A 26,282-nucleotide genomic window follows, 5' to 3' on the forward strand; every position below is an offset into this window, starting at 1 on the left:
GCCTCTAGCCTGGAATTAACTCCCTAAATTTGCCAGCTCTTTCTCTCCTTTGGGATGCTCCTCATCACCTTTTCATTGAGACTTTTTGTTCAGGTGGTTCAAGAATTGTTGATAATGCTCCTGTAAATATGTCTTTGGCTTATCTTAGCCTCGATAAAGGTGCTATGTCACTACAGGTCTCGCGGAGTCACGGAGACATACAGCGTGGAAATGGGCCTTTCAGTCCACCAACTCCACCCCATTTACACTAATCTCCCCACATTCTCATCAACTCCCCCCAGGTTTACCACTAACCTCCACACTGGGGGCAATTTACAGCGGCCAATTAGCTTACCAACCTGTACGTCTTTGGAATGTGAGAAGAAGCCGGAGCACCCAGAGGAAATCAAGCGGTCACGGGGAGAACATGCAAACTCCATACAGACAGCACCTGAGGTCAGGATTGAACCTAGGTCTCTGAGGCTTTGAGGCAGCGGCTTCTACCAGCTGTGCCACTGTGCTCCTTTGTTGACACTGTTGACCATGATGTGGTTGATGGAATGTTTCCACTTTGTTTTATGCTTCTTAAGGCTTTGGAAAATGCTGCACACATGTGGAAGCAGTTTTACACAGTGGTACTGACCCAGTATACATGAAGCAGGAGGCATGGTTGCAAAAGGTCCTGAGCTAAAACAACCAGTCAGAGGTAATTATATTAGATGCAGGTCAGAGGCTGGGCTGTTGTATATGTTTAACTAGGATGCCTTGGACTAATAACATGAGATACAAGTTCCCAGCCCATCAAGACAGCTGGTGAATTCAAATTCAAATCAATAAATGTGGAGATAAAAAGTTAGGCTCATTAATGGGAATCATGAAACAACCAGACTGTTGTGCGAATACACCTAGTTCCTTAAGGTTCTTCAGCAAAGGAAATTTGCCATCCACACTTGGATGGGCAAACTTGTGACAGAACCACCAATATGGTTAACCCTTAACCACCTCCTCAGCTGAGGGACAGTTGGGGATGGACGAGAAATGCTGGCATTGCCCATGACATTCTTTAAATGAATAACTTGTTCATTTAAGCATTGAGTGTAGCATGTGGTATGACTTTGCCTTCAATACAGAAGGTTCTGCTGTAGCTTCACCTCAGTCTAATTGCTAGTGCTAACAACAACACAAAGAAACCCACAGGCATAACAGCGACAAAAACATTGTGTACAGTCGTGTTCACCCTGTTATAGGAAAGATGTCATTAAGCTGGAAAGAGTGCAAAGAAGATTTACAAGAACATTGCCAAGACTCGAGGGCCTGAGTTATAGGGAGAAGGTTGGGCAGGCTAGGATTTTAGTCCTTGGAGCATAGGTGATCTTATAAAGGTGTATAAAATCATGAGGGGATAGATAGGGTAGATAGATAGATACTGGACACAGTGTTTTTTCCAAGGGAAAGGGAATCAAAAACTAGAGGACATAGGTTTCAGGTGAGAGGAGAACATTTAAAAAGGCACCAGAGGGGCAACATCTTCACGCAGAGGATGCTGTGTATGTGGAATGAGCTGCCAGAGAAAGTGGTTGAACCAGGTACAATAACGATTTTCAAAAGACATTTGGATAAGTACATGGATAGGGAAGGTTTAGAGGGATATGGGCCAAACACGGGCAAACGGAACTAGCTTAGGTGGGCACTTTGGTCGGCATGGACCAGTTGGGCCGAAGGGCCTGTTCCTATGCTGTATAATTCTATGATTCCAAAATATGAATGAACTGATATGACAATAAGCTGAGACACAAGCACTGGACTCAATGCTAAAATTGCTAACAAGCAAAACATTGCAGATTCTGGAAAGCTGAAATATAAACAGTTGAACCACTGGAAATGCATAGCAGGTCAGGCAGTATCCATCAGGAAAGAGACTGACATTGTATTTCTAGCATTTCCAGCTTTTATTGTGGAGTACCTGGGCTAATATGCACACAGGAATTATGGGATGTTCGCAGTCTTCATTCATTCACATTAGAATTTTTACAGGACCCACTTATAAATAAAAATAATTTGAAAGCCAAATGTCAGAACTGTGGAGAGCAAATAAACTGCTCTCCAATGTAATTTGCTCATTGCATGTAGAGCAAAAATTAAAAGGCATCAGCTGGCAAGCGGGCTGTTGAGCCTGCTCCAGATTACACCTACACAGTGAAGGCACTGTCTGCATTCAATCAGCAAAGCATAATTACGCCTCAGTTATCGCTGCCAGTGCAGAGACAGTTCCATCTCATTTGTGTCACTCTCAAGGAGATCACAGCCTTCACACAGGAAAGATTCAAACCAGTGCAAGCACTTAAACAAACTCCTCCAGAGAATCAGGATGTGACAGTCAGCTCAGCTGATTTAGCCTGAGGCAAAGTTACTCTAAATTGTGTCTGAAAACTGTCTGATTCACTCCCCCATCTGGCTTGATACCATGACTTTGTTCTCAGAAGCAATTATTTGCTTCAATCCTGTAATAGGCGGAGTTGGCTTTAATTAATTCTACAGTACTTATTTTCTCAAATGGCAATATCTTCATTATAAAAATGGAAAATGATTGTTAACACTCAGCAGGTCAGGCAGTATCTGTGGAAAGAGAAACAGAGTTTCAGAAAGAAACAGAGTTAAAGTTGCAGCTTGAAGACCCTTCAGTGATCTCTTCAGCCACCTTAATAATTGTAAGTGGATTGGATCGCTGCTACCATCAGGCAGGAGGTACAGAAGCCTGAAGTCCCACACCACCAGGTTCAAGAACAGCTACTTCCCTACAACCATCAGGTTCTTGAATGACCTTAACCCTACCTCAGCAATTGACCACCTCTTGCACTACCATGGACTTGTCTCTGATTGTGTCTTTGGTGTTTTTTTGCACTAAGGTTTTGCTTTTTCACAGTTTTTTTCACTGTATGGTATGATTTTATGTATAAATTATATTCTGTGTGTTGTCTGTACTTATGTGCCTATGATGCTGCTGTAAGCGAGTTTTTGTAGAGTACCTGTACCTCACTGTACCTGTGCACATGACAATAAACTTGACTTGACTTAACTTGGAAAAATTTCAATGAAAAAGCCAACAGGTTAGTTTGTTCATAAGGCTGAATGATCCAATTTTCTGTTGAATATTGGAATTGAGGTGGGATCCTGGATAATAATGAAGCCAGTGCCTCTTCTGCATTGTGCTTTATGATGACCTTGCCTTCTTTTCATAAGGATCAGGAGCGACCTGAGATCTTGTGTCATTCATGGCAACACTGGGGACTCTCTGGTGTTACCGTGAATATTCCTTCTTCAAAAATCCTCATTAACGTCAAGCTGAAAATCAACAAAAGAACTGCAGATAAGTTAAATAAAAATAGAAAATACTGTAAACACTCAGGGTGTCAGGCAGCATCTGTGGAAAGAGAAACAGAGTTAATGTTTCAGGTTGAAGAACCTTTGTCAGAATCTTCATCAAGGTGTTCAACCTGAAACATAAATCCTTGCTGAAGGTTCTGATGGAGCGTCGTCAACCTGTTTCTCTCTCCACATACGCTACCTGACCTGATGAGTGCTTACAGTGTTCTCTTTTTATATTAGGTTTACAGCATCTGCAGTTTATTTTATCTTAAATATTTCCATTATGTTGTGACTTGGTAAATTCCTGGTCAGAGTCCACTTGGAGAATTCAGTTCAATTCTAGGCACCACACTTCAGGAGAGGTGTTGAGACGTTGGAGAGGGTGAGCACAGGTGAGATTTACTAAAAGGATGTCGAGATGGTTGTCCTTGTTTCAGAGAAAACTAGAAGGAAATTTAGCAGAAGTACTCAATATGTTGAGAGATTTTAATAGAAGAAATATGAAAAAACTAGTCAGAGAGTTGATAGGTGCAGGTTTATGATAACTGGCAGTAGATGAAGAGGAGAATTAGGATAATTTTTTAATCCACCAATGGTTACCAATTGTAGTAGATTATCTGAAAAAGCAGTACAAGGGGATGCAATGTATAACTTTCAAAAGTAAATTAGACATAACGTTGACAAGGAGAAAGATAATATAGGACAGTGGAAAAGTGGAAGGGAGTGGAACTCTGTGGAGATTCTTTCAGAGACTCGACAGACTAAGTGGAATTCTGTTTGCAATCATTTTGTGATTACACTCACCTGATCCCATGTCTAACACCAAAGCTCCCTCTGTTGTTAGGCGTATACAGTTCTAGGCTTTACCCATAGAGGCACAGAGTATAAAAACAGGGAAATCATGCTGAACCTTTTATATAAAACACTGGTCTGGCCTCAAATGGAGTATGGTGTTCGGTTCTGGTCACCGCATTATAAGAAAAATGTGAATGCATTAGAGAAGGTTCAGAAAAGATTTATGATTATGTCTCCAGGGACGAGGAACTACAGTTAGAAGGATGAACTTGGGAGGCTTAGACTGTTTTCTGTGGAAGAGAAGGCTGAGGGAAGATTTGACAGAAGTATATAACAGAGGTTGGACAGAGTGGATAGTGGGAAGCTGCACTCATTGGCCGAGGACTAGGGGTCAACATGAAGGGAAGAGAACTACAAGTGACAATCATCCTGTACCACCTGCTCTCCCTCTTCCTGACAATCTCCAGTGTTCACAGACACTGCAGTCCAGAAGAAGCCTGCTCAGCATGTATAGAGATGCATCCTCACTCATTTCCTCACCCTGATACTTGGTTTCCTCTCTTTGATAGTTGGTTTCAAATATTTCTCTGGTTCCTTTCTTAAGTAATGTTGCAAATTGCTTCTATCTCAAGAGTCAAAGCATTCTAATTATGTGAAGGGACTTCGGAGAGAATTCCACAGTCTTTCTTTCCTAGAATTTGCAGGCTCTTAGAATTATGGCACAGGGCAAGCCCATTCTGAGCAAAGCGTCGGGAAAAAAAGCCACCAATCCTAATCCCATTTTACAGCAATAGCTGCATAATCCTGCAGGTCTCGCTTTTTCAAGCACACAACTAAGTCCTTTACAAATGAGGATTTCTGCACACAGTGAGTTCCAGACCCCTAGCACCTTCTGGGTAAACTTTGGTTCTTTATCTCCCCTCTAACTCACCAGCTCCTTGCTTTACATCTTCCTGCTAGGGAAAGAGGATCTTCCTAATTACTCTACCTGAGTCTCTCAAATGCCTCAATCACGTCTCCCTTCATCTTCCCTTGTTCCAAGGAAGTAACCACAATCTATCCAATCTTTTTTCTAAGCTAATTTCTTCCAGTTTACAGGCCGGACTGGTCTCGTCTAATCAATATCACTTCAATCTATTCAACCTTGTTGATGTCCTACACTATGAAACTGGGAAGGGATGGATAACTATGTGGTAAGTGTTGGTTTGTCCCTCACTATGCCCCTACCATGAACTGTTAAAATGTTGTATATAAAAGATAACTTCTACCTCCACTTTTTTGATTGTCGAATGCTCCACCAATTTCACACCTATCAGGGTTTAGCAGTGGGTTCAAAGCAATCTGATGATTAGTAACTGCAGTTAATAATTAAGTTAGTTTTCAGAATGGAATTATTCTCAGACTGACTAAGCATGCTAGTACGATATATACTCTGTCCCCCCCTCCCTCTAATTAAAGGGCCCTAATACTGAGGGAGGGTGGAGGTGAGTTTTAAACTGAGGTCCCCCTGCGCTCTCAGAACATAAAAGATTCCAAGGTGCTATTTTTGAGAAGAAATAGAAGTTGTCCCCAAAGTCTTGGCCAGTTGAGATCACTGAACCCCTATCTGGTCATTATCACACTGTTGTTTGTGCAAATTGGCCGCATGATTTCAATGGCAAAACAGTGACCAAAAGCACCTCAATGGTCATAAAGAGATGTGTACCACCCTGAAATGCTATACAAATGCAGGTCTACATTTTTCGAATCTCAGCTGAACTGTGCCAGTGCACCAGCGCAGAGGGGTCAGTCAACTGGTCGACATGTTTTGCGCCCACTTCTGACCATCACCTTTCCAGCTGGCAGCCTTTTGGTTCCCTTCTGAGGCTCCAGAGTTCATACTAAAACTACCGGAGAGAAGGTGGTGACAGACGGCAGGGGTGAGGAGAGGGAAGGGTGAATTGAAGTGACATGGTGGGGACACAAATTTCCAGTGTTGTATTCACCCCCATCTCTGTCCTCTGCCACCATCTTCCTGGATGAATATCCCAGTCCCCACCTCTTTTAGGAGGCAAGCTCAGTCAGATAAACTCATCTGGCTCTGACGATTGACACACAAGGTACCTACCACAATTTCTAGGTGCCAGCAGGCAGCTGTCCACAGGCAATGGTCAGCTTAACCTCCAGGCATTTGGGTTGGGTAGACTTTCAGATTACATGGCTCCTACCAATGGCCAACATACTCCTGCAAGGAACAGAGGCCTTAAAGGGAACATCTCGCACTCCTTCACTTTTCTGCATCGTGGTTTCAGTTTATTTCAGTTAAATTGTAATTGAAAAAGTTTGCAATTTTTTATCTTGATTTTTTTCTCCTCGTTGCCCATTACACTACACCTCGGTATTCACTGACAATATCCGTGGGATGCACATACTCACGAGGTCGGCCCAGACGCACCAAAAGAGTAGGAAAACGTAGCTGTACTCGTGAGGTCGGTCCAGAGTGTGGGCTGGGGCCAGGGTCCAGTGTGTGGGACAGGTGTTGGTCAGGGTCCCAGAGTGAGGGACAGTGTGGGTCAGGGTCCCAGAGTGAGGGACAGTGTGGGTCAGGGTCTGGTTGAGGGACAGTGTGAGTCGGGGTCTCAGAGTGAGTGACAGTGAAGAGTGAGTGATAGTGGTGGGTCAGGGTCCCAGAGTGAGAGGCAGTGCAGGTTGGGATCCCAGAGTGAGGGGCAGTACGGGTTGGGGTCTGGAGAACGGACTACTTGCACATTTCAGTAGTTTTGACAATCAATGGTACCCAAGGTATTTTTGTTATCCGTGGGAAGCCCACACCCCTATCCCCCACGATACGAGGATTTAATGTTTATCCCTGTGGGACTGCAGCTACATGGAAACTAAGAGGAAATAAGGGAAAAGCTTGACTCACTTTTCCAACTGGGTCCTTTCCTGGCCTTGAAAAGTTGCATTGCAGTAACAATCAAGACCATACAAGAGCACTTAGATTCTCAAATTCCAGACTTGACTTTTTGATTTTAGTGGGAAATCAACCATTTCAGCAGGTTCTTACTTATAATGGGGAAGCCAAGGGTGAAATGGCCTTGGAGTGAAGTAAAGTACAGGATGGCATAAACTAAGCTGCAAGTTCGCAAGAGTGTAACTAATGGTGTTTCTCCTAACCCCCTGAGCTTGCTGGATGATTCATGCATCAGTAACCACATGTGTGAGTAAAACATTGCTATTCAGTGAGGTAGGAACCTGTTAAAAGTTAGTTGCAATAAGGAGAGGGCAAGTTAAGCAAGTAGGTGAGTATCCAAACTAGAATGCCTTCACACTACCAAACATTGAAAAGGGCGATGGTACAGTTCTGTGCTGTGGGTAGTGAGGTGGATAAGTCATTGTTTACAGGATGATATTGATCAGTTGGAAGACAGGCAGAGGAATGGCAGATGGTATTTAATCCTGACAGATGTGAGGTGATGCATTTTGGAAGGACTGATAAGGGTAGGACATACACAATGAATGGTAGCGCTCCAGGGAGTATTGAGGAACAGATGGACCTTGGCATACAAATCTAAGGATCCCTGAAGGTGGCAGCACAGCAGGTAAAGTGGTGAAGAAGATATATAGGATACTTGCTTTCATTAGCCAGGAGGTTATGGTACAAACTTAATAACACTTTGGTTAGGCTACAGCTGGAGTACTGTGCGTAGTTCTAATGGCTACAGTACAGGAAGGACGCGATTGCACAGGAGAGGGTGCAGAAGGGATTAACCACGATGTTGCCTCAAATGGAGAATTTCAGTTATTTAGTCACAGACTGCATTTGTTCTCCTTGGAGTGTCAGAGGCTGAGAGGGGACCTGATGAACTGTACAAAATTATGAGGGTCATAGACAGGGTAGATACCAGAAACTTTCCCCGTAGCAAAGGTACCTAAAACTGGAGCGATGGGTTTAAAGTAAGGGGTAAGAGATTTAGAGGGGTTTGGAACCCTAAAAGTTTAGAGGAAGAACTTTTTCACTTAGAGGTTGGATTGAATGTAGACGCACTGCCTGAGTGGGCAGTGGAGGCAAGTACTGTCACAACTGTTAGGAAGTATCCAGACAAGCATCTGAATCGCCAATGTATAGAAGGCTTCCAACCAAGTAATTGGCATAAACATGTTGGGCTGAAGGGCATCTTTCTGCAGCATGCGATTCTATGGCTCTAGTTCACTGGCATTATACACTGTTGCTGCAGGATTACTTCAGCAGAAAGCCCTAGGTTACATTGCTGCCTGTTGTAAGGAATTCCACAGCTAGTACCATCTTCAGCATCTCTGCCTCTGGTGACTGCAATGGGGCCAGGCACTCTTGTATCAATGTTTCAGTCAGAGCAGCCAGCAGTATCATCTCTCCACTGGCCAAGATCAGAAGAGTGAACTTGTGCTCATTTTACCAACAGTTCTGCATTTCCCAGATTGTGGGGAGTATTGCAGCTCACCGTACACTGTGATTCATCCACCTCTTATCTCTTTAATCATATGCATTTGTGCTTCGAACTATTGGTGAGGGATGTAAGGTGCTGAGCTCTAGGTTCTGGGCCTGAAGGAGATGATAATGTCACACAGAGCTGTGCTACTCACTTGTATATCTATAGTTCTGTTTAGCTGTTACTATTAAAAGTTATGAGGTGTAACAGACAGCTCTTGCACTGAGTTTGCAAGGGGCTAATGTCTTTCACTATCTCCCTACTGACTCATTGCTTTTGTGTTGAGGAATGATCTACAAGACGGTTAAAGGTCTGTGACTACAGTTTCAGTGTTTTCCCACATGCATGGTCGAAATGGAAATATTACTTCCCCCTACTCTGCCAATAAATACAGACATTTACCACAATACTGCTGGCCTTAAAATCACTGAGTATTGTTTGGAAGTTGGAGGGGGTTTTGAAGAAAGCATCAATATGTTTTATTAAGATTTTTCATCCATGCTTTTGCCCTTCCTGTCTCTGTAACATCTTCCATGCTGACAACACACTGTGTCCCTTCTTAATGGTTGTCTGTGATGTCTTCGGCTTCTTGGGCCTTTAGCTTTGGACCCTTCCACCCGTCTGGTTAAGATGCTCCCTAAAACCTAATTCCTTGAGTAAGCTTTATGGTCACCTACCCTAATATTGCATACGTCAAATAGAAGCAAAGGACGTTAAAGGTGCTATGTAAATGCAAGTTAGTAAAGCTGCAGCAGATCACCACTAGAATATTTTAATTTGTAGAAACAACATTCAGATGTCCAGCACCTACTGGGATCGATGAGATGTCACTGTCCTATATAATGCTCTGTCACACACGTGCGGTTGGTTATTAGGTCTGTTGAGCTGATGTGGTAAACATTAACAATCCTGCTTATTGTTACTGCTTTAATTCAGTATCACTGAAGACAGCACTTACCGGTCGTGTACACTTCCGTTATCACTGGCTTCCCATCCCTGAAGAAGCAAATTAAAATGGTTTAAATGCAGGAACAATACTAACTACAACAATCTACCGAGCTGATAAGGTGACCCCCATATTACAAAGTTAATAATGTCTAACATTAGGACAGGTGATCAAAAAGTTAAAAAGATAAGATATCTTTATTAGTCACATGTACATCGAAACACACAGTGAAGTGCATCCTTTGCGTAGAATGTTCTGGGGGCAGCCCGCAAGTGTCACCACACTTCCGGCGCCAAAGACATTAAAGAGGTAAGAGTAGGAGAGGTTTATGATGAAAATTCCAGAGCTCAAGACCTCGACAACTGAAGGCATGGTCAATAATGGAGCCAATGCAGCTTTGTATAATAAGTACAGAATCAACCTATTCACTTACTGCCTATGTGGGACTAGGATACAGATCACGCAATGTCTCGGTGATTGGTGGAACAGGCTCAAGGTGTGGGATGATTTACTCCTGTCTGTCTGCTCACGTTGCATGGACTTAAAAGTCAAATACATATATTTGCATTTTTTTCCTCCCTCTTCAATGTGCACTAATGCATGCCAGGATTCATTTCCATGGGTGTAGGTAGTTCTTTTGTACCTCAGCAAATTCACCATTTTTCACATATGGCCTTGGATAGGGATTCCCAACAGGCTATCGGTCTCGGTCACCAATAGCCAAGTCGTTCTGTCCACAACTAACATTGCAGAGTTGTAGCTGTAACACTTTATTCTGCTTTCTATTATTGTTTTCCCTTGTACTACTTCAATGCATTGTTGATCTGTATGGATGGCATTCAAGACAAAGTTTTTCACTGTACCTCGGTACATGTGACATTAATAAACCAATTTACCAACCATAGAAATTTACAGCATATTTCCCACTGGGCACTCAAGTAATGAATTTTCTTGTTTGTATCAAAGTAGGACATGCTCAGATCATCATGTTGAGTCTGCTACCTCCAGGACAACTGCCAACAGTCTTACGTATGGCTACCACAAAATGAAAGATATAGTCTGCCAAAAAATGTCTGAAAAGCTTAGTAAACAACAACAGAGAAAGTTAGGAGATTTATATAAAGTTCAGTATCAAGATTCTAGAATGTTCACCAGTCTTGGGAAAATTCTTAATGAGAAGATCCTTCAAACATAACCTGAATTAACATCTCACATGTACAGTATGTTCCATGGTCATCAGAAAGCATTTTCGTGTGTCTGTCCCACATAATAACCAGATAATCTGTTTTCACCTGTTGGTTGATGGATGAAGGTTGGTCCAGTCCCTTGGCAGAATGCCCTGCTTTCTCTGTGAAGATCCCAGTGCCGCCAAAATGGGTGCATCCACTCTTCAGTAACATCAGTAAAATGAGATGGGATGATTTGCCTGTTATTGTGGATCAATGTACCTGAGGCAATGAACCACACCTGTGCAGCATAATGTTTGTGGCTGTCAATGAGTACATTGGAGAAATGGCCCTCTTCCAGACTAGTCAAACTTAATATTTACTGTTTCATTTAGGACATGTTTCAAACACAGGCTATAACTTCACACTGAAGGGACAACATCCACAACAGTGTCACCGTCTATCAGTGATGTCACTGACAATCTGTGACATCACAATGCAGCATGCACTGGTGATGAGAACTATCTACCAGTGGTGTCACCTAACACCAGTGACATCACTATCCACCAGTGACATCACTATCCACCAGTGACGTCACTATCCACCAGTGACATCACTATCCACCAGTATCAGCAGCATCATCACCAAGTACCAATGGTAATATTATGTGAATCTTCATTAATAATTCAATCTATTTCCTTTTGGAGATATTCATCGTGCATAAATAAACAAAAAATACCCAAAATGGCCACACATGATACAACCAAATCTTATTGTTTTAGAAAGTTTTTAGAAATCTGACTGTTTTAGAAATCTAACTGTTTTAGAACATGGCTTCACTACCTCTGATAGGACAGGCATACAGTATAATTATTTCCTTACCACCACCCATTCTTTCCGAATGCTCAGCACCCTGGAGACAACCATTGACCAAAAGGTGAACTGAACCAGGCACACAAGTACTTTCACTACAAGGCTAGGTCAGATCTATCTTATGGGATCTTGTTGTCTCAAATTAACTCCTACATATCTTCACACAACTACGGGTAAATAGACTTTGCAGATGACAGCAGTGCATTTTCTAGATAATACACATTGTGACCGCATATGTTAAATGCACAAAGTTGGCTTTTAAACAACAGGGCACATTTGTGTTGCGAAAGATGCTATATAAATGTAAATTCTTTATATTAGTTATTGTAAATGTATTCCTTTGGTTCATTGCTGCAGGAATATAGAGAGGAAAGGCTAAATTCACATGCATTTGACCACAGTCTTTCTTAAGACAACAATATTCAACAAGCCAGAAAGTGAAATAATTTGGCTGTCAGCCTTACATCAGTGGCAGTACTCTTGACATCCAATGGTTGTGAGCCTGCTTTAGCTATTTGAACAGCAGCACCGTCAGGGGTGCAGTCCATGGAAGGAGGTGGTAAACTGAGGTGCCTCCTGAGGGAATATAAAAACCCCATACTGCAAATGAAAAAAGAACCGGGACTGTTCTCCCAGTCCCGGCAAATATCCATCACTCTATCAATAACTTTGCACAGTTTGAGTGGGAATCTGCAAGATCTGTTCGCAAATTCCCAGCTCTATTCCTTATATCACAACAGTGACTAGACTTCAAAGTCGTGTGTTGTGAATCACAGTGGAATGTCCTAAGAAAGTAAAGGAAAATATATAAATATGTTGATCATCCAAGACAGTACTGTAATAGAACTGCTAATGAGTGGCTCGTAAACGAATTTAGCTGAGCGGCTAGATGTTGAAGGTGAAGAAATAGTGTTTAATTTATCGGAAATGTGACTATTTTCTTTCCACTAGACTGAATGCTTAGGGTATCTAATATACCTGGATTTTGCAGTTAACAATGAGGCAATGCATTGTGCAAATACCCCTTCTCACAAATACCCCTGTCTTCTCACAAATACCCCTTACCTCATGGCCTTGATGGTTATTTGGCCATTTGGAGTGTCACAAGCTCTCACTGCATCGTCCAAAGTCATGCCCATGGTACAGGTGTCACAGATGTAAAGGATCTTGTCCCTTGGTTGCAGGCTGCCTTCCAAGCTGGCGGGTGAATTTGGCACAACCTCCAGCACATAGATACCTTGCCATTTACTGCCTATTCCCCCTGTTAATTTCAAACCTGCAGTGACAAGCACAAACTGCAATCAGACCAACAGCAAAGCATATTAGTAACACATTCACTGGAACAGGCTGAGACAATCATCAGCTTCCTATGGGAAATGAAAGGGAGTTCAGATCAGAGTAGTCATTGCCATGTGACTTTAACCAAGGTTCCAAAAACTAAATAATGTTTCCTTGTGTGATGAATTATTTCCGTCTCCAAATGAACATTTCCTCCTAATCAGCAAGGCTAAAAGGCAGTGGGTAGTCAAGAGCTCCCATCTGACAGGATTTAACTCTACCAAGTCAGAGCACTTACAGCCTTCTTTCCAGTTAACTGTGATAAATAATTTTGTGTTAAGCCAAAGACTTTTAAGATTGGATATCATCACAGCTCAAAATACTCCATCGTCATAAATGATGAATGGTTAGCTGATGAAGTTTGGAAAGACAGATGTACAGACCCTAAGACTCCTCAGGTCTTGGTTATTACTTCTAGTCTGCATCATCTGTATTAGATGGGGTGAATAGCATGTTATCTATTCTCTAAAGGTTATTAAACTCCATACAGGCTGTCCCTGGGTTATAAACACCAGATTTATGGAAGCCAAACATACGAGCTAACTCCCTTAATGTTATTAAATTCAAAAGTCCGACATACGAGCGATGTTTGTATGGCCTACAGAACTACTTTCCCCTCTCTCTCTCTCTCTCTCTCCCTCTCTCTTTCTCTCCACTTATAGTAATTGTTCTTTCTTATCAGTCTTATGTGCTTTAATACAATACTGTGGAGGTATGGTTAATGTATCAAGTGATTCTTGTGTATTTTCTGACTGACGAACAAAATTGACTTTCGGACATCTGTAAATATGGAACCTATTCATCACCCAGAGATGGCCTGTACGAGCCTCCACCTCCTTTCATCCAACTACCCCTATTACCGCCATCTGTATTCCAGTGGTTAGGACCCGGCCTGTTGCCCAGAGTCTGCTTCCCTTGCACTTTCATCAAGTGGTGAGGAGCAGCAATCTCCGAGTGTTGACGAGATCTCTGCTGACATACCCTGAGGCCCTTCACTTGGAATGTCCTGAGGGCCTTTAGCAGCTGGCCAGCAATAAAAGGCAGTTGAAGAGCTTGTAAATGTTGCCAATAGAGGCATTTAATAACTATTTCAAAGAGATTTCTAAAACCTAAAATCATAAAATAAGAACTAAAGCCCATTAAGTACTAATAATTAAAACAGTAAAATAAAGTAAAATGGATTTCCCTATACACTTTGCCATAGGGTTGCTGACCCCAAGAGAGAGGTTACCAGCTATACACCAGCTGGAGTACAGCTGAGGGACCAGGTGGTAAGTTCCCCCCCTCCATCTGAGCAGCACCACAAATGCATCAGCATCTGACCCCATCTCATCTAGAAGTTCTGTGTTTCAATGCACAGGCACAGAAGTCTGAGATCTATGGGAGAGTTAATGGTTGGGAGCCCCCTACTGAACCCCTTGGCTGCACCAAAGCAAGATTCAATTCGTTTCAAATGTTTATCCATTTTCCCTTCAAATGGATCTACACTATCTATTTCAATTGATTCTTGTGGTTGGGAGGTCCACAAACTAACCACTCTGGTTAAAGAGCTTAGACCTGCCTGGATTCTTCACTGAAAATTATCAGGAAACATCTAATTTCTATCTGTGGTGTTTTGATCTCCATCGCAAGAGGTTGAAACATATAAGGTCCTGAGTGGCCTTGACAGAGTGGATGTGGGGAGGATGAGTCACTGGTTAAAAATAAAGGGGAGCCCACTTAAGACAGAAATGATGTGAATTTTTTATCTGAGGATTGCTAGCCTTTGGAGCTCTCTTCCTCAAAGGACAGTGTAAGAAAAGTATTTAGATACATAAATTCTTGATAAGCAAGGGGGTGAAAGGTTACCAAGGGTAGGCAGGAATGTGGAGTAGAACTTAAAATCATCTCAGTTATTGAATGGCAGAGCAGACTCAAGGGGCCAAATGATCTACTACTGATCTTAATTTGTATGTTCATACGTAAGTGGAAATATCTTCTCCACATTTATCAAATCATACCCCTTTGTGAGGCCACACACTCGGCCCTCACGGTTCCCAAGGGAAGATCCCCCAGCCCATTCAGTCTCTGCTGAAACCTCAACTCTGTTAGTGAGGATTCTGTGAGTGAACTCTGGTAACTGTTTCCATTTAAGGATCATTGCGCCTGATAACACACTCCAGAGGAAGATGAAGTACTTGAACTTTGCTGCCTTGCAGCTTTCAATCCTGGACTGCTTGTGGCATTAGGAAAAAAATCACAGAATATAACCTTAAACCAAGTCTGGGTCACATTGCAAAAGGACACTAAATTTTGCCTTTAAGTCTGTCAATCAGTGGTATAATATAGCACCGACCTTTATTAGAACAGTGTGGTAAATACAACAAGCATTACCATTCTGTTCACACCTGGTATTGCAATTTAAGCTGAGCCCCAATGCATCAAGAATGAATTTTTTAGTGACAACCGTGGATGATGAGTCAATAAATCTGCCAAGGTTCCATCACCATCAGCATTCCTGAAATGCATCCACTCTGAAGAGTATCTTGATGTTGATCCACATTGACTAAAATATTGACACCCATCAGCTTTTCAGCACAGTCTATAAACCAGACTGGAGTTATAATAAAGAATATTTCATCATGTTAGTAAATCACATGGCTTTCATGGTATGTACTTTACTACCACCATTATTTTAGATGGTAGCTAATTTATCAACTTCTTGATTTGTTAACTGGCAGTGGCATTGGAGCTTTAATACTGAACTCATTTTTGGGTGTAGCAAGCAGACACGGCAGCTGGTTAATTACTGATAAACTAGGGTAACTACCACCTCATTTCTGCTTAAATTGAATAAATACTTCCCTCCAATAAAAGGTTTGAATCTATTTTTGCCAAAGCATAAAGGAGCTATGAGTAAAATATTCCTGCTTCGTGGTTTTAATTGTTAAAGGAGAATACTTCTAGATGGTCTCATCGGATAATTTCATTGTGATTGGCACTACTTGGAAGCACCATCATAGGCAATAAAGTTCAGTGGCCAGATATGAAGTCCATAAACATCTCTCTGTGAGATACCATGAGATCACTACTTGATATTCGCTTGATGCTGACATCTCTTTCAGGTATCCATTAACATCATCTTTATTTCTTAGTGGCTTCATTTTAGTGTAATACCCATAATAGTGCAGTGACACATATAGCAATGATTTCCAATCACATGCGCAATCTTCAATGACAACTCAAAAGCAGACCAATGCCAAGACTGCTGGCAGGGTCAGGAGGGAAGGTTCTGTCTGGGCTAAAAGTCTGTCTGCAGGCCTTCTGCCCATTTATTTTTGGAAGAGCAGATCCAGTTTTCTAATGACATGGGCTGGCTGCAAAAACAGAGAAGAAAGCCTGAAACCTAGGGTTGGGATCATCAAAACAACTTTCTTCCAATGATCTCATCTCCTCCTTTATGTTTTACCACCCTAAATGGGACCAGGACCTCAGAGACTGGCCCAAACACCTCAAAATTAATTGTGCACACTGTTTGCTCAAAGGCTTCAAATGGACCCAGTTTCTCTCTTCCTTAAATACAAAAAATGTAAAGCTTGGAAAATAAACAAGAAAATGACGTGCATATACAATATCCAACATGGACATTGTTCAATATAAACTCTGTTGGCACAACGCCATGATCATGTTTTCTCGTGGCTTGTGATGATGTACACTCAAAAAGACAATCAGAGTTTTGATCGTTGTTATGCTAAAAGAATTAAATAGTTGACTTGTGATTATAACACATTTTGTTCCTGGATCTCCTGTTAAAAGAAAGACCCCATAAAGCAAGTCTCTCAGGAACACACATGACTCCCAACAGGAATCGTATTAGTGCTGTATTTTCTAGGACCTAAAACTAATTAGTATTTCGGGGAACTTTCCACACTTTATTCCTCCACATTGCCACCTATTTTTCAGGAAAACAACAGCATGAATTTCGATAGGTTTTGAGTGCGAAGAAATTGCCTGCAGCTGAATGAAATAATTAGAAGCAACATGACTCTGGGGCCACTTCAGGAAATAACGCTAGTCAAAACTCTATTGGGCAAATGGTGCGGCACATACCTAACTGTCCATTTGGGCCTCTCTGCAGGATGATGTCAGGGATCTTTTCCAAGGGTGGAGCTGGAAGTAGATTCTGGGCCGCTCGGCCTACCATCAGGGTGAGCTTGATGGGAGCAGCCCGTAGCAAGTTAATGGCATTCTCATGTGAGATGTTTGTGACATCAAAGCCGTTTACCTACACAACAATGGAAAAGTTAGCTTAAGTTTTGCCTTTAATTCAAAGTTCTTCTCTGCTCCATGTGATCCCTGTAGCTTAGTGGTCCGTTCCCCCTGTAAATATCTAATCTGAAAGAATGCCCGTCCAAACAGTGCAGCTCTTTCTGCTCTGTAGCATCAGCCGAGATATTATTCTGAATAACAGCCCGAATCAACTGCTCCTTGTCAACCGTGGATCTAAAGCAATTTAGACAAGTTGAATGAGTGGGTAAGTTCATGGCAGAATCCGTATAAACGTGGAAGTTATTCACCTCCACAGGAGAAACAGAAAGCCACCGAGTTCATCCACCTCCGCAAATTGAGATGCACTGACTTTCTTTGTCATGAAGTGAGTGCAACTAGCAGTCTGTATTCTTGAGAATGGTGACCAATGATAGACTCCTCCCCCAGAGTTTAATTGACATGTTGCCCACAGATATCACTTGATAAAATTTATTAGAAATTAATGAAGGTTGGTGTCAATATCCAAGTGATGCTGGAGAGGGTGCAGAGGAGGTTCATCAGGATGTTGTCTGGGATGGAGCATTCCCGTTATGAGGAGAGACGGGAGAAGTTGAGTCTGTTTTCCCTGGAGCGGAAGAGGTTGACGGGGACATGACTGAGGTATATAAAATTTCGAGGGATATAGGTAGGGTAGACTGCAGGAAACTTTTCTTCAGAGGTAGGTAAAACCAGAGGGCATAGAGTTAGAGTAGGGGGTAAAAGATTTAGAGGGGATCTGAGTGGGACCTTTTTCACCCAGAGAGTGGTGAGTACCTGGAGTACATTGCTTGAGAGAGTGGTGGAAGCAGAGTTATTGACAGTGTTTAAGTGTCAAGACATGCACTTGAATTGCTTGGGAATGGATGGCTATAGGCCAAATGCAGGAAAATGGGATTAATATGGATGAGTGCCTACTGGTCAGCCTGGACATGGTGGGCCGAATGGCCTGCTTCTATTCTGTATAACTCTTTGATGGAGTATTACTTAAGTGTTGATGGATTGAGGAATGTTGATGTACAAAGGGACCTGGGTGTCCTTGAGCACCAGTCATGCAAGGCAAACATGCAGTTGCAGCAAGCAGTTAAGAAGGTAAATGGTAAGTTGGCTTTCATTGCAAAAGGTTTTCAGTAGAAGAGCAAGGATGTCTTGCTGCAATTATACAGGGTATTCGTGAAACCACAAACGGAGTATATCTGTACCCAAGAGTACACTTGCAAGAGAGGGAATGCTGTGAAACTTCACCAGATGATTCTTGTGATGACAGGACTGTAGTGTGAGGAGAGATTGGATCTACCAGGCCTGTATTCACTAAGGTGTAGATGAATGAAAAGGAAATTCATTGAAATGTACAAATTTCTGACTGGGGTGGACAGACTGGATGTTGGGAGGATATTTTTCTTGGCTCAGAGGCCTAAAATAAGGGGTTAAACCTCTGGACAGAAGATAAGACATTTAGGACTGAAATGAGGAGAAATTTCTTCCCTCAGAAGGTGGTGAACATGTGGAATTGCCTGTGCAGGCCAAGTTGCTGAATTTTACAGGTCAGAATTTTAGGTACAAAAGGCTTTGGGGGGTATGGGTGGAAAACAGGAATAAGGTATTCAGAAAGATCTGTCATTATTGTATTGACCGACAGAGCAGTCTTGAAGGGCTGAATGGCCTACTCTTTTAATATTCCTATGTTTCTATAACCTCACTTGACGATGGAAAGGTTTGAATGGCGGATTCCTGTCTTGGAACCTGATTAAAGGGTGAATCATTCCTATGGGGGAGTGTTTGGAAGCAGCTCAGGGTGGGAGGAAGAGAATGGCTGCAAAAAAAATCCCACACCAAACTGGCATAATGTTGATGTGGGTGAAGCCAATGACGCTCAGGAACCTGGGCACTTTTACCAGTAACTGTCTCCAAGTAGGCTTCTGACGCAATACAAATAGGTGGGAGGGTGGAAATGTTTTAAGGCATCAACATTCGATAGGAAGATGTCCAAGGGGAACTTTCAGCCCTTGAACTGAGTCACTATTGAATAAATAAAATAAATTCCAAAGGATTATTGATCCTCTTTTTATTACTTTCTGCTCTGCACTTTAGTGCATAAATGAGTCAGATTACAGACTAATGAAGAGTCAGGGGAATATTGCACAACACTTTTCTGCATAGTGACAGGCTATAATAGAGAAGCAAACATCCCTTTAATAGTTATTAGCTCTGCTACACTCTATAAACTTATCAGCACTTCTCAAAATATTACTGAGGAATTTATAGATTTTATGTAACAATTCCCCAAAGGAGTTTCCTGAGGATCTATGAATAAACAGAGATGGATTACAAAATGTGTCAGAGCATTATTCATTCGGATATCACTGGGATCAATTGTTATTTAACAGCAATGTTCCCAGATTAACTGCCCCCAACCGGACATAGAAAGAGAAAAGCACCCTGCTCAATCCAGTGCCAAACTTGAGCCATGGTATACCTTCTGACGCTCTGTCCTCTCTGACGCACAGTACTCATCCAAATCTCAAGACACACTGGGCTCCGTCCCATCACCAATGCTCCTGCACATTGTACCTGGTCCAAACCCCACCCTCTCAACACTGAACCCAATCTAAAATAAACCCCACCCCCAACACACACACCCTGCTGACTCCTCTACCCACTCACACACTGTACCTGGTCCAAATCCCACCCCCTCACGTACTTTACCCTGTCTGACCCTCCTCCACCCTCCCTCACAGTGTATCTTGTATGACTCACCTTTACCCTCCCACACACTGTGCCCTGTCTGACACTCCCTGCACCCTCCCACGCTCTGTCCCGTCACTCCCTGCACCCTCCCACGCATTGTACCCTGTCTGTCAGTCCCTGCACCCTCCCACGCACTGCCCTCTGTCTGGCCCACCTCCCCAACACTTTCACAAACTGAACCCCATCTACCCTTCCTATTGGCTCACTTCTCCCCTGATTGACATTGGGATTCTCCTCTCACTCCTGTGGTTCAAGTGTTCTGTACTTCATCCCTTCATCCAGAGTGGATTTATTCCCTTCTTGTCCCCTGTTACCACCCCGGACCTGTCCATGGTTTCCCTGTCTGCTGTCATTGCTTTGTGGTTCTTTCCCTGTTTTTCATTGTGATATTCCCACCACTTAGACAATAAACTATTCCCCTGTTCCATATTAACTGGATTCCAACATTCCTCAACCCACATACTTGAGATCATTGGGAAAAGCGCTATGAAAGTTAGATTGCTCTTCCACACCTCTCCGTGCCAATGGGAGGGATTCCAACCTCTGTAAATAGTGTAGGTTCTCATGGGATACTCCACCTGTACTCTCCTGAGACAACAATCCGTGTCATGGGGAGCTTTGAAGAATGAACAGGGATCTGATCTGAAGGTTAGAATACCTTGGATCCAGGGTGAGATAGCAAATTGGATCCAAAATTGCTTGATGGTAGAAGGCAGAGGGTGGCAGTGGAGGATTGCTTTTCAGACTGGAGACCTGTGACCAGTGGTGTGGCGCAGGGATCAGTGCTGGATCCTTGTTTGTTCATCATATATATTAATGATTTAAAAGAGAATGTATATGGCATGATAATAGGTTTGCAGATGACACCAAAATTGGTGATACACTGGACAGTGAAGAAGGTTAACTTAAACAGGATCTGGATCATTTGGGAAGGTGAAAAAGGGAATGGCCGATGGAATTTAACTCAGACAAGTGCAAAGTAATGTATTCTGGGATGTTAAACCAGGGCAGGACATACACAGTGAAAGGCAGGGCTGAGGGGCCTGTTACTGAACAGTGAGAACTTGGCGTGCAAGTACGTAGTTTCCTGAAAGTGGTAACATTGGTAGACAGATTGGTGAAGAAAGTGTATGGTATAGTTGCCTTTGTTGGCTGAGGCATTGAGTACAGGAGTTGGGACATCATGTTACAGTTGAACAAATCATTGGTTAGACCACACTTGCAGTTCTGGTCACCACACTAGAGGGAGGATGTGTTTAAGCTGGAGAGGATGCAGAAAAGATTCACTGGAATATTGCCTGGACTGGAGAGCTTGAGTTATAAGGAGAGATCGGATAGGTTGGGACTGTTTTTTCTTGAAGCGAAGGAGGCTGAGGGCTGACCTTAGAGAAGTGAATAAAATTATGAGTGTGATAGAGTAGATAATCACAGTCTTTTTCACAGGGTAGAGGAGTCTAAAACTAAAGGTTATAGGTTTAAGGTGAGAGGGGTAAGATTTAAAGAGGATCTGAGGGATAAGTTTTTCACACAGAGTGTAGTGGGCTTATGAAACGAGCTGCCAGAGGAAGTGGGAGGGGCAGGTAAAATTACAACATTTAAAAGACAGGTACACAGATAGGAAAGATTGAGAGGGCTATGGGCCAAACACAAGGAAATGGGGTTAGCATCTTAGTCAGTATGGATGAGTTGGACTGAAGGGCCTGTTTCCATGTTGTATAACTCCATGAATCTACAGAAGTGGAACTGAAGGAATGTGTGAGATTTGGTGTATTTGCTAATCTTGACCCATCGACAGGGCACCCTAGATATGATAGTCAATGTGACACTCTAATAGTTCAGGTAAAGAATGGCCAATACATAAACCGACTTTACCGTAATGAGCCTGTCTCCCGCTCTGAGTCTGCCGTCAGCCTTGGCGGGGTTGTCCAGCACATCCCGGATGTAATAGCAGTTGTCCAGTTTACTGCGCACCATGGTGAAGCCCAAGCTTCCCTTCTTATTTTTCTTCAAGGTTACGTACATCTCATATTCCCGTATTATGGGCTAAAGAAAGGAATCAGCGAGTGATAATAACAATGAATCCAACCTGCACGTGTTCCCTCCGTCCAACTGCACTCCCTGAGCCGGTGGTGCAGCTGCAAGAGAATTTTGGGATTTCCATACCCGACTTTGTAAGCCACCTTGTGTGGAGGTGACACGCTATTTCGGTCACCTTCCACCCGAAGCTTTATCTTTGCAAGAACTTATGTGGTTTAATTCATTCATTGACTTGATTCCAAATGATGAGTGTGCGGCAATTTGACCTCCTCACCCATACCAAGACTGTTGCTCCTACACTCTGCTGTGTGTAATCTCTTGGCCATTCCCAGTTTCCATCCCTCTGTCAGTGGTAACCATGGTAGCATCTAGTGTCTGGAATTTCCTTTCCAGACCTCCTGGCTCTTCATCTCCCTTTTCTCTATTTAGATGCTCCTTAAAACCAACATTCTGGTATCTTATTATGTGACTCAATGTTAAGTTTGCTGATGTTCCTCTGAAGCACTTTGGGTTACAGGCACTACATAAATGAAATTATTGATGGTATGAGCAGGTTCAAACATTGGGCTCAATTGTTTGAGGGTCATGTCCTCTGGGGTACAAATCTGTGAACCATTCCAGAACTGAAGACCCTCACTCTACCCACAGAGTAGGGAGAATGTGGAACTTGCCACTGCATGGAATGGATGAGCTTCTAAAAAGCCAACTGAATCACCTAAACTAGCATTTCCTCTTTTGGGCCACTGTCAAATCTTGTTCTGTAACACTCCTACGAACCAGCCAACATTGAAGGCTCAATGTAAATGGAAGTTGTTGCTGTTGCTGGATAGAATGCAAATAAAGTCAATTCAAACCGTAGACTCTTCAATGTCAGTTTGACTGTGTTCAGTGATTCAAAATCAATCCCAACTTTCCCAAATCACCCCATGACCTTCAACACCACCATGTGATCAAGTGACATGACAAGTAATAGTGCACTGTTGGACATCTTCAACAACCTGGGTTCCCTCCTGACTTACTCCTTGTGCATGTTCTCCCTGTGATCATCTAGTTTTCCTCAGGCTGCTCTGGTTTCCTCCCACAAAGACATGCTGGTTGGTAGGCTAATTGGCCACTGTAACTTGCCCCTGGTGTGTTGGTGAATGTGGGAAATCAGGGGAGGAGCTGGTGGACACCTAACACAGAATAGGTCACAGGGAAATAGGTAAGGGATTGGAACTGATAGGATTGCTCTGAGAGCTGGCATAGACTCAACGGCCTAAATTGTCTCTACCTCTGTCATAAGAAATAAGAAGATACATGACATATACAAGAAACTGACTGGAACCAACTGTAACTACATTGGGGTTGGTCAGTGGAGAGAAAAGGTGACTGGGGGCAACTTTCATTGTTTGCACAGGGGGTAATAAAGCAGAAGATGGAAACTGGAGCCTGGGTAGGCACCACCTGATCATCATTCCCTTGACTTTACTAACTTCTTGTGTTTCCAGTTCAGACCCAATGTTTGCGGCTACCTTCTTCCTTATGACCAAGGTCTGCGGGCATCCAGTCTCAAACTGGTTGCGATAATTTAAGCGGGTTGTAAATGTCCTCTAACTTGTTGGATGCTCTGTGATGTAATGGAATGCAAGCTGCATCACTTCCTTGCCTCAACATTGGCAATGAGGTGCAAATCTCGGTCCAGCTCTCATACCAGAGGAACGTTATGGGCAGCGGAGAAGGGAAATTTCAGGTCCACAGGCTATTATCGTACACCTTTATTTAATGGCTCCCAGAATATCATTAGCCCCATGGATACTTTCCCAATGAAGGCCTGAATCATAGAATTATTACTTCATAGCTGAATGCCATTTGGCCCATCTAGTCTATGCTGTCTAAAAGTAGAGCAATCCCAACAGTCCCATTCCCTTCTCTTTCCACACACCTTGTCAATTATCCTCGCTCAAGTACCTACCCAACGCCCTTTTGAAGGCACTGATTAATTCTGTTTCCACCACTTGGGTAGGCAGTGGATTCCAAATCATAACTACTTTCTGCGTGAAAAGCGTTTCCCTCATCTACTTTGTATATTTGTCCAAAATTTTAAATCTGTGTCCCCTGACCCTTGAACGATCTGCTAATGGGTGGGGAGATGACCAGTCATGAACCTGCCTACCTCTATCAAGTTTCTTCTCAACATTCTTTGCTCTGAGGACAAGACGCACAGCTTCTCCAGTCTAAGCTTGGAGCTTATCCCTGGAGCCATTCCAGTAACTTGTTCCTGCATCATCTTTAGAACTGTTTTCCCTTCCCTAAAGTATTGCAACTGGAATTGGATGAGAAGACAGAAATTTAAGTGGTGCTCCAAGGATTGAATGTGTTGTTGGGATTACCTGAGGATAGCCTCAACGATTCAGACTAGGGGAAGACTCAGTTTGACCTAAGCCTCTATCTGGTCAGCTGATTTCAACGGGAGCGACACAACATATGTTTGGTGCCCTGGAACAGGGAAGGAAAGAATCCGGTGGAGTTCCTGCTCCTGATCTTTACCTTCCAAAATGTGTGTCCATATACAATTTAATCTGATCGCACTCTGCTTCAATGTTACACAGGGTTGAATATCTCATTCTCACTCTCTGTTTACCTCATGGGTGATAAGAAGGCCAACTGGATGATGTACAGCCCAGAGCAGCCAATAGCCAAAGAAACAAACCATGGGTCAGCCAGGAAGGATAATTTCAAAAAATAAATGAGGCAAGCCATTACATATATAGATTTTTCAAATCAGGTATCATGTGAGATAATTAATATCTGAGAAAGGTGGGATGCAGAATTCCGAAGTACTCTCCAGACCCCATCTCTCCCACAAAATGAACTCAGAGCAATAACAGATGAAAAGACAAATAGTGAAATAGTTACAAAGGTAGTAATATTACCGCAGGGAAATGTAGGTGGAACTGAACTATAAAACAATATCTACTCCAGTCATAATGGAAACAAAGTGATAATGTACTCAATTTAATATAAATTTAATTTAATTTCAGTCAGAACAAAATGAATTTTGAATGGTCACAGTATTTTCATGGAAAATGGCTCCTCATTTATTTCATTATGATAAACTTTCTGGAGTCAGCCATTTTATTTCTTGAAAACTTATCATAATTCTTTTTTATTTGTATAATGCTTCAAGACTTAAATAAAAAGGAAGTTTTTCATATAATCCAGTGGCTTTTAATGACAGCAGCCTGCCCTTGACCTATATGAGAGAACCTTCCGAGTGCTGATCATTAAGCCCCTTCAGTAAAGCAGAGGGGGATTAGAGGGGCATCTGTTGCCTTGAAGAGCTATGTGCAAGCCAAGTCTTTATCAGTAGCTAATCCCATGCTGTCAGTTACCACAGATTCCACTCATCTCTGTCAGTCTCCAGATTGAGATCATTTTTCCACTTTGGTACCACAGAGTGTTCTAATGGTTTGAAGTAATAGTATTACCAAGAGCAGGCATTCGGGCACCCTTTTATGAAATATTACGATAGGTAACCCCACGACATCTAAATTAGTCGAGCTTTCAGGACCCATGTCCTACTTGAAAAACTTGTGGCACCAAGTTGCAGCACTGTGTTCCTGCTCTACATTTCAACCTGGCACTGATTGAGGTGAAGATCCTCAGACCCAGATCTTAAAATCACTAACATCCACAGGGCACAGTGATATTGTTTTAAAAGGGCACATTGTGCTGGCTGTTTTAAAAGTTTTAGGACCTGAAACAATGATTGTTTCTCTCCTACTGTGCTGAGTACTGGAAGCAGTTTCTGTTTCTCTCTCAGATTTCCAGCATCTGCAGTATTTTGCTTGTTTATCTGTTGTTTATCTCAGCTGCAGAGGGTGCTGCACAATGGATCCTTTGTCCAGGATACCTATACTTTCCACGCTGCGCAAGTGACTCAGGGTTATACTCCAGTTTTGCAGCAAGAATTCAGAATGTTGCTACTTTTAAACTTCAGAGTTTGCATTAGTGACCTGGCAACCCAGGATTTCCTTAACATGGTGCTGAACTGACAGCAAGAAGATAGCACCTGAGACAAAGTTAGTGGAAGTTCAGAGCTGCACATTTACTCCCTGTAATCCCTCTCCTTATAGTAGCATTACACAGTCATTTACCAAAATTATAACAGAATTTATAAAAAATATATTTGATCTACTTAGGTCAAAGTTTTCAATTACCTTCAGTGTTAATTGTTTTAATTTATTTCTTTACAAACAGGATCGGTCTATTGTTACATGAAGCCATTCTCCACTGAACATTCAGACATAATTCCAGTAA

General features: G+C 42.5%; 1 protein-coding gene across 1 annotated transcript in view; it reads right to left on the reverse strand.

Annotated features, from left to right (window-relative positions):
• LOC127584570 (tyrosine-protein phosphatase non-receptor type 13-like) overlaps positions 1–26,282 on the reverse strand; it is a 307,142-nt gene that overhangs the window by 70,963 nt on the left and 209,897 nt on the right. The window contains exons 31-35 of the mRNA XM_052041344.1: positions 22,030–22,078; positions 21,816–21,986; positions 17,001–17,175; positions 12,639–12,849; positions 9,547–9,584 (exon numbers count right to left, since the gene is read on the reverse strand). Of these exons, the coding sequence (XP_051897304.1) occupies positions 9,547–9,584; positions 12,639–12,849; positions 17,001–17,175; positions 21,816–21,986; positions 22,030–22,078 (644 nt within the window). The remainder of the gene's footprint in view (positions 1–9,546; positions 9,585–12,638; positions 12,850–17,000; positions 17,176–21,815; positions 21,987–22,029; positions 22,079–26,282) is intronic.

This window comes from Pristis pectinata, chromosome 30 (assembly GCF_009764475.1).
Source record: "Pristis pectinata isolate sPriPec2 chromosome 30, sPriPec2.1.pri, whole genome shotgun sequence".
In the NCBI taxonomy this organism is placed as follows: Eukaryota; Metazoa; Chordata; class Chondrichthyes; order Rhinopristiformes; family Pristidae; genus Pristis; species Pristis pectinata.